Source organism: Tupaia chinensis, unplaced genomic scaffold (assembly GCF_000334495.1).
Source record: "Tupaia chinensis unplaced genomic scaffold, TupChi_1.0 Scaffold000072_1, whole genome shotgun sequence".
Taxonomy (NCBI): domain Eukaryota; kingdom Metazoa; phylum Chordata; class Mammalia; order Scandentia; family Tupaiidae; genus Tupaia; species Tupaia belangeri.
In genome coordinates this window covers 513,123-524,537 of record NW_006159532.1, presented here as the reverse complement: position 1 = coordinate 524,537, position 11,415 = coordinate 513,123, and the positions used below count along the sequence as shown (strand labels likewise).

At 41.4% G+C, this 11,415-nt stretch overlaps 1 protein-coding gene across 2 annotated transcripts in view; it reads left to right on the top strand.

Annotated features, from left to right (window-relative positions):
- SGPL1 (sphingosine-1-phosphate lyase 1) overlaps positions 1–11,415 on the top strand; it is a 138,721-nt gene that overhangs the window by 90,533 nt on the left and 36,773 nt on the right. For both annotated transcript variants that reach the window (XM_006142276.3, XM_014583682.2), the window contains one exon: positions 9,060–9,225. In XM_006142276.3, coding sequence (XP_006142338.1) covers positions 9,060–9,225 — 166 coding nt within the window. The remainder of the gene's footprint in view (positions 1–9,059; positions 9,226–11,415) is intronic.

Sequence of the window (11,415 nt, the reverse complement as noted above, 5' to 3'; positions counted from 1 at the left end):
GTATGTATACACACACACACACACACACACACACACATAATCGGGACCAGCAGTTGGCGTAATGGCTATGTCACTTGACTCCCATGTGGTTGACTGTGGTTCTTCGATTCCCGGACCGGTGGCTTGAACACACACCAGGCGCATGTGCGTATGGGCCCAAGATCCCGAGAGGAGAATGGAGGAGAAGGGATTGCGGTGTGACCATCCCCCTGGGGGGTGATTTCTCACTTTCTGTCTCTCTGTCTCTCTCTCTCTTCCTGGCAAGCGCACGTGCCCTGTAGCAAAAACCTCCCCCCCCAAAAAAAGAAAAAAATAGCACTAAGGAGAAAATACATTGGAATATCTCATGGTTCCTCCACTTGGCTTTACAACTCTTTGGTTTCCTTTGGCACTCTTCCTTTAGGTTATATCCTTCAGTTAATGTTTAGGTATTTATCATGTTCCGAAACCAAGAGATGGTTCCAGATAGCCCTTGAAACTCAACTGAATGTGAAGTCCTGACTCTGCCATTTTCTATTACTTTGATAGAGCAAGTCACTTTGGCCATCTTGACTTCAGTTTTTTCCATCTGTCAGGTGATACTGTACATTCTTTTCTGTCATAGGATGTGTGCACTTGCCAAAGATAGAGACAGAGGGAAAGTGAGAAATTAACACGGGGGGAGAGGAGGAGGCGGATGGCTATGCCACAGTCCTCCATTCTCCTCTCGGGATTTTGAGCACACATGCACATGTGCCTGGCGTGAGTTTCAGGCTGCCGAGTCTAGAACTTGAGCTGCTGTCAGCCATTTGGGAGTCTAGTGGTCTAGTGCCTTAACCACTGGCTGTGGCCCCCAGACTGTACATTCTTAATCTAAGAGCCGCATGGGGTGTTAAAGTATAAATAAAATGATATGAAAGTCACTTAGAATATGAAGTTGCATTTTTTCCAGTTAAGTCCATGTTTTTTAGTGCGTCACCCTTTCCTGTGCATGTTTTCCTGGCCCCTGGAGCCTTCGCTTTCTAAATTAGTTTTCCCCCTCTGTTACTAGGGGATCACCTCATCTTAGAGTTTATAAGGGAATAGAAAGTTATTAGTGGAACAAATGGGTTAACTCTGGTCTCTAAAACAGTGCCTGTGCAAGTAGCACTCAGAAAATAGGTGCCTGGTGACCGAAACTCTGAAACAATAACCTGTGGGCAGCAGTGACAGCAGTGTGGGCAGGGCTCTTTCAAGGGTGGCTGGCAGGCAGCTCATAGAGGCTGTCTGAATAGAGATGTCATTGCTTGTGAATAAAGCAAATGCAGGTGGGAAGCCCCTGTTGAATATGGAGAAAAGATCCCATTAGCTCGGAAGAGAGACAGTTCATCAGTGTGGGACTGGCCAAGCGACTTTTTCCTTTCAGTCTCTTCTCTCGTGGAACATTAGGTGTAAATTGATAATAAGGATTTAATGGGAAAGAAATATCCCTGCCTGATTGGCAGTTGGTCAAGGGCTGCACCATTCTCAAGTTTTCTTTCTATGGGGAGGAGGAAAGATAGTGCCACTATGGGATGTTTGCTTACTGAATATTTTGCTCTTGTGCACTGATTTGGGGGACTGAGAGTTTAATGTCATTGGGGACAGCTGTGGCCTAGTACATTGATAGAAAAATAATTTGTTATTGGATAGAATGCTGAATCTCCTGGGCTTGTTATTTCAGTTTGTAATCCTGGTGCCACAAAAATGCTAAGAAATCGGAGGTGTGAAAAGTATTTGAGGTTGTGTGGAGTGGAAAATAACATTAGTGTTGTCTCCTTTCACTGCATTACACAACCACATTCTGAGCTTAAGGAAGTCGGGAGTAAAATCACTCTGGTTTAAAACCGAAGGTCAGGGCCATCAGGTGATGTGGTAGTTAAGGTGCTGGACTCCCACATGGCTGACTGTGGTTTGAGCCCTGTACCTGGCAGTTTGCTTTCTCACCTCTGTCTCTCTAGTCAAATTGGGAAGTAATAATAATAATAACAATAAATAAATGAAATCTTTTTTAAAAAATGAAGGTCATCATCTATTTAGAGGGACACAGAATCAATTTAGTTGGTCAAGCATTAAAAAAAGTAGGAAAGTAATATGAGTGCATTACAAATACTAGGTATTATTGGGGAAAGTAGGTTAGGTATTATTTGGGAAAGCTTTGGTTTGGTTTTATATTTTTCTGTTTCTTGTATTGGATTGTGATAAAAGATATACTCTTATGGGACTATATTAGAAAAGTTTGAAACTCAGTGGCCTAGCAAGTAACACATTCCAAATTCATAGTATTTGTAGACTTCTGCTATCATGTTCATGAAAGTATCCAACTCCCTTGATGTGATTTAGGGGTTGACTTGGGATAATGGACTTCCAAGCTCCTATTCCAGCAGCTGCCTTTTGTCTGAAAATGACTGGGATTATTGAGTACTGTTATGTCTTTCAGGCATCAGCTGAAACCTAATCATTAGTTTGGAAAGGGAATGAACAAGAAGAGCAAGACTGGCAAATTTACTCATGATTTGACAATAGCTTCTTTACAAAAAAATTTTTTTTAATTGTTAGAGGGCACATGTGCTTGCCAAAGAGAGAAGGAGGGAGAAAGCATCCTATTGTGGGGTCATGCCACAATCTCTTCTCCCATTTTTCCAACCTATTGGGATTTTGGGGGTTACAGGCATGTGTCCCCAGTGTGAATTCTAAGCCACTGTGGCTGGGCCTTGAACTGTGATCAACTTTGTGGGATCTGTCTCCCCTAACTATTAGGCTATGGGGCTGCCCCAGCAATAGCTTCTTAAAGCAGTTAATATTTTAAATCTTTTAACTAGTAAGTTTTGTTGGTTTGGGTTTGTTTTTTTTTTTTAATTTGCCTTTAATATACTTTAAAAAGGATTTATGGTATCCTTTTCTGTTGGGTTGTTAGAAAATTAGGACATATTTTTCTGTTTTTTGGTGTAAAAAATGTGTTATGACTTTTCTGACAACCCAATATTATCTCTACACAAGGTGTTTTTCCCCTTCTTTAGAGAAGTACATTTCCAATTTTATAATAAAGGAAAGAATGCTTTCCTTGTGGAAACCTTACCGATACTACTCTGTTAAGCAAGGGCTGGAGGTGCACACCCACACCCACCCACATACACTCTGGCACTCACAGTTTATTTTGTGACTGCAGTCTCTTTCTGATCCTTCTTCTAGATAAAGAAATAGAAACATAGGTTGGTAGAATAACTTGCCTAGAGTTGCACAGTATGCTAGTGGATGACTGTTCATGGTTCTTGTGTTTCCAATGACACAGTGCATAGATTAAATTGAAATAAACAGAAGTCTTAGTGTCGTAATTAAAAATGTATATATGCAGGCTTATGTAGGCAAAAAAAATGTTTTGCTGTAAGCAAAAAGACATGGGGGAAATAGTAATTGTAATTTTTAGCTTTTGTGCCATCTGACCTAGATGTTTATCTGTAGTCATGACCTAGCTATAGGGTTTTAGTTTGTTAGGAACAGTACCATATATCCAACATAGTTTCTGCCAAGAACATACTTTGTGAAAAGAAAACTCTTGGGATGCTGCTGGATTGTAGTATGTTGCGTTTTGCCCACAAGCACCAGGGATCAGGAGTTGAAAATGTACTGAATACTGAGCTAGACTCCACTCTGTCACAGGGGTGTCCGTCTAAGCTTAAGTGTTCTGGTTCACTCTGGGGCTTGTGCTCATAAAGTGAATTGTTGGACTTGATCTCTAAGGTTCTCCTCAGCTCTTAGATTTTGTGTTTCCCAAGGGCTGGAATATTACATCAGGACCCAACCTGGGGTTTGTGTTTTCAAAGCCCAAAGGAACCACTTCATCCTTTTTTCCAAGGAGATAGGCCACATTACCCCACAGAGCCCAATAATGCAGTGAGCTGTCAGTGTCGCGAGGTGCTTCTTCACTGGGGACTAAGGCTAGGTTGTTTATAGTAACCTAGAAGGACCTCAGAATGATGCCAAGAGATTGTAATTTCTGTGATCGACTAATTGCCTACTCAAAAAGCTTGCAGGACCCATCTAGCTACCATATTACTCTTTCTTTGGAGTTAAGAGAGTTTAGAGGTAATTGCCTCTCATCTCTCCTGATAGTTCCTCTTTAAGCACAGTGGTTAAGGTGGCTGGATTTCAGCAGGTTATTGCACAGTTCAAGTCCCAGAGTTGGCAGCTCGAGAAACAACGCTGGGTGCATATGCATGTTTGCTCAAAAATCCCGAAAGGAAAAACGGAGGTGAAAGGATTGTGGCATGACCACCCCCTGTTGTAGGGTGCTTTTTCTCTTTCTCTCTCTTTCTCTGTGTCTCTGGTGAGTGCATGCATCCTTTAGCAAATTAAAAAAAAAAAAAAAAAAAACAGTTCCCCTTTAAGGACTTTTACTATCTTTTTAAAAATCAAAGCATTACCAAGAAAATGTTAGTGAGTAATGTCTTAATACCTTTTTTCATTGTAGGGCGCGTGCGCTCGCCAGACCGACAGAGAGAGACATAGAGACAGAAAGCGAGAAATTACCCCCCAGGGGGGATGGTCACGCTGCAGTCCCTTCTCCTCCATTCTCCTCTCGGGATCTTGGGCACGCACGCACATGCGCCCGGCGTGAGTTTTAAGCCACCGGGTCCGGGACCCGAACCGCGGTCGACTACGTGGGAGTCCAGTGACATAGCCATTACGCTAACTGCTGGTTCCCTTAATACCTTTTTAAAAAATTTTAAAACGTCCTTTAAAAAAATTAGTTTGCATTTAGTGGCTCTTTCCTATCTCCCTAATACTAGTCACATTGCTTTTTTGTTCAGAGCTGTGTGAAAATCGATATCCACAGTAGTCTTTTGACATTGGTAAGCTCTAGTTTCTGGGTGATTTAGGAAGTGGCATCATCAGAAGGAAAGCCAATCTCAATGGTTGTTCTTCTGTTATCCCATTGATACACACTGTTTAACAATGTGCTTCGATCATAGCTTTAACACTGGACGATTCTTCATAATGATGAAAATCATAATTTTGATGATGATGTTAAATTTTTCTGGCCTTTCCTAGGTTTTGACCAGTACTACCATTGCTTCATAGGATTGAGGTTATTATTGTTTTTTGATAGAGGGTGTGTGCGTGTGCATGTGCGTGTGTGCATGTGCGTGTGTGCATATGAAGGGGGACCAGAGAGAGAAGTACTCTCAACAGAGTTTCGTCACTCTGCAGTCTTCCCTTCCAGCCCTTCAGCTCCGCAGGATCCTGGGTGCCTTCGTGTGCACAGATCATGTCTTCAGGTCTACCCAAGGATCTGAACCCATGGTTGGCCACATGAGGGTGTTGTGTTAGTGTGCCATAGCTGCTGAGCGAAGGATTGAAATTGTTGATAGTAACAGTAGGCTCTGGGGAATGGCCACCAAGTACAATGTCGGAGTGGGAGAAAGGTTGAAGATAGGCTGTCTCTATGGATAACTCTCTAGGGAACCCAATACTTGCCTAATGTTAATTACCTTTTACCACAGTCTAATTATTATGGGTGCTATCTTAGTTTGTTCCAGCTGCTTTAACAAAATACTATGAACTGAATGGCTTATAAACAATAGAGTTTTATTTCTCGCAGCTCCAGAGGCTGGAAAAGAACTGCTAGGAAGCAAGACTGCTGCTTCCTAGAAGGCAGCCCTCATAGAAATGAGTTCACAGAAGGCATCTTGCAGGGATTTGTCATGGTAGAAGGGGCGAATTAGTTCTCAGGTCTGTCTCATAAGGGCATTAATCCTGTTCATGAGGGCTCATCCTTCACCTCCCAAAGGCTCCAGCCTCCTAATACCATGATTTCGGGGGTTAGATTTTAAAATACAAATTTCATAAGGACACAAGGATTCAGTTTTAACAAATATTTGTTGAGTACTTGTTCCTTAAACCTTGATGCTCCCATTTGAACAGCACTTGTGGATGTCCTATTGGAACAGAACTTAAACCAGTATCATTTTTTTCTCGGAGTATCTGCTGCCTTCAGCTTCTTTTCATTTTCTCGTCTTAGTATGGTTAATCATGATACCCTTAACCAGTGTCTCGAACTTGAACATTTGGAATTATCTATGCTCTTCCCACTCCATACTTACCTAAGTTATCATATCCTGTTTGCTCCACCTCCAGAATTGTTTCAGAGCCATACCATTTTTTCATCCTCAAAGTCAGATCATTTAAGTAATTTCACCTCTGGGTCATTTCAGTGATCTCTTAACTAAAATTTTTGTCTCTAATGTCTGTCCTCCTCATACTCGCCTCCTTCCAAATTAACTTCCACCAAAAACAAATGTACTCTTATGCTTAGTAGTCTATGCCTTTTGTTTTATTATTGCTGTTCTGTAATTTACCTCTTTTTATTCAATATTCTCACAAATGTTTCATGTAGTTCATGTATAGCGATCTTTTTTTTTTAATGTTGCATAGTATAAGTACATAAAATGTATTATTTAACCATTCCTCTGTGGGTGAACATTTATTTGTATTTTTTCTTTTGTTATTGCCAAAAATACTGAAATTAATGTCCTTGAACTTGTTTCTTGGCATGGATGTATAGTATGGATGGAGAGCTAGTATGTATATACCCACAAAGTAGAATTTCTGGGTCAAATTCAGTATACATTTAGACTGTTAGTAGATACCAACAAACTTTATAAAAATTTTCTTTCAATTTATACTTCCATGCTTTTTTCTCAAGCCCATTTTTAATAGATTGATTGTTTACTCATTTCCTTGGGCATTGCTGACCAGTACCAGCGTGTGTGAGGCACTCTGCTCTCTGCTTGGGAGTTGGCACCTGATAAGACAGATACATTCCCTGCCCTCATGTAGCGTATACTCTTTGCCCATACTTTCACCATTCCCACCCTCTTCTTATGCATTTGCAGCTACTGTTCACTCTTCCTGGGTTGATTTATTTCTTTTAGTTTTTCTGCCTGGAGAATTTTCTTTTATCCTTTTAACTAGCTTAAGTTTTATCTTCCATCATTGTCATTATTCCTTTAGGTAGCATTAGATAAGACCTGGCTCAGTGCTCTCTTGGCCCTTATTTTTTTATTTTTATTTTTTGAGAGATTTTCACTGTAGGGCGCGTGCGCTCGCCAGACAGACAGAGAGAGACATAGAGACAGAAAGCGAGAAATCACCCCCCAGGGGGGATGGTCACGCCGCAATCCCTTCTCCTCCATTCTCCTCTCGGGATCTTGGGCACGTACGCACATGCGCCCGGTGTGAGTTTTAAGCCACCGGGTCCGGGACACGAACCGTGGTCGACTACGTGGGAGTCCAGCGACATAGCCATTACGCTAACTGCTGGTTCCCGCCCTTATTTATTTTTTTGAGAGAGATTTCTGGTACAGGGGACGTGTACTTGCTGGAGAGACAGAGACAGAAAATGTGAAATCACTCTCTGGGGGAATGACCATGCTGCATTCCCTTCTCTTCTCCATCCTCCTCTTGGGGCCTTGGGCATGCATACACATGTGCCCAACGTGTTTTAAGTCACTGGGTCCAGGACTCAAACTGGTCGCCTATGTGGGAGTCCAGCGACTTAACCATTATGCCACCTGCTGGCCCTTGCCCTGAAGACTTTTAACTGTTCATTCATATATAAATGTGCTTATGTATGTATGCATGTGCTTTTTGTATATGCATACGCGCAGACCCACATATACCTCTCATTAAAGTTTAGTAAGGAATTAGGGTATTAGTATGTGAATGCTTTCACAATTTAATGCCTTAAATGTTGGAGGTACTTAATAAATGTCAAATAAGGGAATGAGTAACAAGCTGTCAATAAGCTTATTTTGTGCAGGGGGCTATGGGGGGTTATAAATACGAATAAGAATTAGCATATATTCAAGGTCCTAACCAGTGGTTAGTGAGATAAGGAACAGATGAGTAGACTGCAAGGGAGGTAACAGAGCTTATCACAAATGAATGCTTGAGAACTTAAAGGAGAACTGAATTTTCATGAATGAGATGGTCTCATAAGCTTGCAGGTGAAAGGATTTTTTCTTGCTTGTGCCATATGTTGCAAGGGATACACATGATGATAAGCCATAATCTACTCTAAGAGTTTTACAGTCAAGTAGGGCTTAGAGCAGAGATTGGCAGTCTGCAGCCTAGAGGCTAAATCAAGCCTCTTCCTGCTTTTATATGGCCAATGACTTCAACATTTTTTTTTTTTTTTTGGACAGGTTTTTGCTATATGGCATGTGCGCTCGCCAGAAAGACAGACAGACAGAAAGCGAGAAATCACCCCCCAGGGGGGATGGCCACACCACAATTCCTTCTCCCCCGTTCTCCTCTAGGGATCTTGGGCATATATGCACACGCATCCGGTGTGAGTTTAAGCCACTGGGTCCGGGACTCGAACCACGGTTGACTACATGGAAGTTCAGCAACATAGCCATTACGCTAACCGCTGGTTCCATGACTTCAACATTTTTTAAACTGTGGAAAATAAAGAATTTTTTGCAACATACAAAAATTATATGAAATTTAAATTTTAGAGTCCATGATTGTGTTGGAACACAGCCATGTGTACAAACCAGGAGTGTGTTTGCACTGTAGCCACAGAGTTGTTATAACAGAAGCGATTTGGTTCTCAGTGCTTAGAATAGTTACCATCTAGCTCTTTGCAGTACCAGTTTACTGACCATTAGGTTAGAGGCTGGGAAAGACCCAAAGTAAAAAAAGACAAATGGCATTCATATTGAAAAGATTCGTTAGAGTTTAAAGAGTTGAGACAGTGCCTATTGGCAGTAACAATCTTTAGGGCTGAAATGATGATCTACCTTAACTGCCTTACTTTAGCAGATAGGCAGAAGATCAAAAATCTTGTCAAAGTCCACATGGCTCATAAGTGGCAGCGTATGCTGGAGTGGCTGGTGCAGAAGCATCGAGAACTGTAGAGGATGATAACATTATTGCTGAGGTAGGGCCAGATCATGGATGATCTTGCCCTTGAAAAATGAAGTTGAAGAACAAGCTAAGAACAGCTGTCCCTTCTCTCTGAGTGTAATGTTTTTGTTTTTCTCTTGTATTTCCAGAAGGCCTTCGAGCCCTACTTTGAGATTTTGGAAGTATACTCCACAAAAGCCAAGAATTACGTCAATGGGCATTGTACCAAGTATGAACCCTGGCAGCTAATTGCATGGAGTGTCCTGGGGACCCTGCTGATAGTTTGGGTATACGAGTTTGTCTTCCAGCCAGAGAGTAAGTATACTGTCCCCTCTAAAGGAATAGTGTATACAGTAGTGGGTACTAGCCTTGGAACTCGTGGCCAATGAACCGGACTGATTTCTTGCCTTTTAGTTTGGTTCTGATTTTTTTTTTTTTTTAAGTTTCTTTATTTCATGAGACACACAAATGTACAGAGACCCCCAATAGGGTCTCCTCACCACAGTTTACCCCCAGCCTCAGCCAGCCTGGATCACAGGCATGTGCACATGCCTGGCATGTTAGGGCAGACCTGGAATGTGAACCCAGGAACTTTTCCATGTGGATCCAAGTTGTGTTACCATTGGGCTGCCACTTGACCCCTGGTTCTGATTTTTAAAATATGTTTAAATGGAAATTGGTACACTATCCTCTGATTGGTAGAGTTGTAATAGGACTCTTGTATAACTGTTACTGCTTATGTTGATTTTTTTTTTGTAAGCTTACATAAAAACTCAGAAATTAGTCATTGTAAAGATCCACAGATTTCTCAGAGTGTTGCTTAAGCCTTCATCAGTACTAATTTCTTCCCTAGAACATAATCGTGTCACTTGAGTTTCCAGAGCAGGGATTTATTACGTTCATTTTAAGTCATCCTTTTCTATAAAGACTAGGTAAAATTGGATGGTACTCATGTGACCACCATTTGAGTGCCTGTTATGTGCCAGACACTGTAGTAGACTCAGGGGGTATCTGTTGTCTTGGAATTGAACTTGTAATGTCAGGGATAGTGCACCTTGAGTTTCCTGGCACAGGGCCCGTATTGACCTGAGGAAGAAGGCCAGTCACAGGGTGTACAGAGGAAGGGAAGAAGTCTCATAGTGATCTGCTTGTAAATCTTCTATCCTTCCTAAAGCCTTAGTCTCTCCTTCCCACCTGTCTGCTCCCTATTTAGAAATCTGATTGCATGCCACCTCTTGTGAACTATTGATATTTTCCTCCTTACAGGCTATGCTTCATAAGGCTTGTTTGATTGCACCTGGATACAGAAGTGTGGTTATGGATGTTTTGTAAAATTCCTCACAACTAGTAGAGCATCTGAGTTAACTTCCTTGGGATAAGAAACCAATAACGTTGAAGAGAATTGCTTGTTATTTCTCATTTTTTCTGATGTTTCTTGACACTTTGCTTCCTGATAATAACATCTCTTTGAAGGGACTCTTTTTTTTGGAGAGGTTTTTACTATAGGGTGCATGCGCTCTCTGGAAAGACACAGAGAGACAGAAAGAAAGAAATCATCCCCTAGGGGGCATGGCCACGCCACAATCACTTCTCCATTCTCCTCTCGAGATCTTGGGCACTCACATGCATGTACCCGGCGTGAGTTTAAGCCACTCGGTCTGGGACTCAAACTGCGGTTGACTACATAGGAGTGCAGCAACATAGCCATTATTCCAACTGCTGGTCCCAGGACTCTTTAACTGTATTTTTTCTGCTTTCCTCTTTCTTCCTGTGAAAGTCAACGTAGAAGCCAGATTCTGCTTTTTCTCTTTATCATGCATGTAGCCCTGGAGCCATCCTAGTAACATTGCTGAGTTATGGCTTAGTGCACACTGCAAACCTTGACGCTCAAGAAGCAAGTTCCACTGTGTAGAGCTTTTTAATTAAAACAGAAAGGAGATGTGACTGCCCTAAAATTTTAGTTCACGGTGGCTTTAAAATCTCTGCCCTCAGTTTCTACTCCTGGCCCTTGCCAGACTTTTTCATAAACTCTGACAAAGTGGACTGGGCTGCCCTTCTGTGTGTGCTCTGAGGTTTGGATATGGATACAACCCATGTGTCTGTGATCCAGCTAACTTAACCACTAGGCCATGGAACAAGCCCCATTTTTTTTTTTAATTTGCCATCTATAATAAATTTACTTGTTTTAAAAAAATCCAAATAGCAGGCCTCATTTTAACCATTTTCAATTGTATGGCTTATTGGCAGTAAGTATAGTCACATGCCGAGCAAGCTTCACCACCATCCATCCTCATTATTAGCTCTGCCCCTCGCCCCTCAGAAATTACCCTCCTGCCTACTTTTCTTTTTAATGTGGTACGTTTGTGAAAACAGCTAAAGTTAGAGATCTTTATAAACACCACTACGATGAGTGTTTAACTTTTAGTATTTGCTTCTTTTTAAAAAAAAAAATATTTATTTAACTTTATTTATTCATTCATTTTATTTATTTATTTATTTATTTAT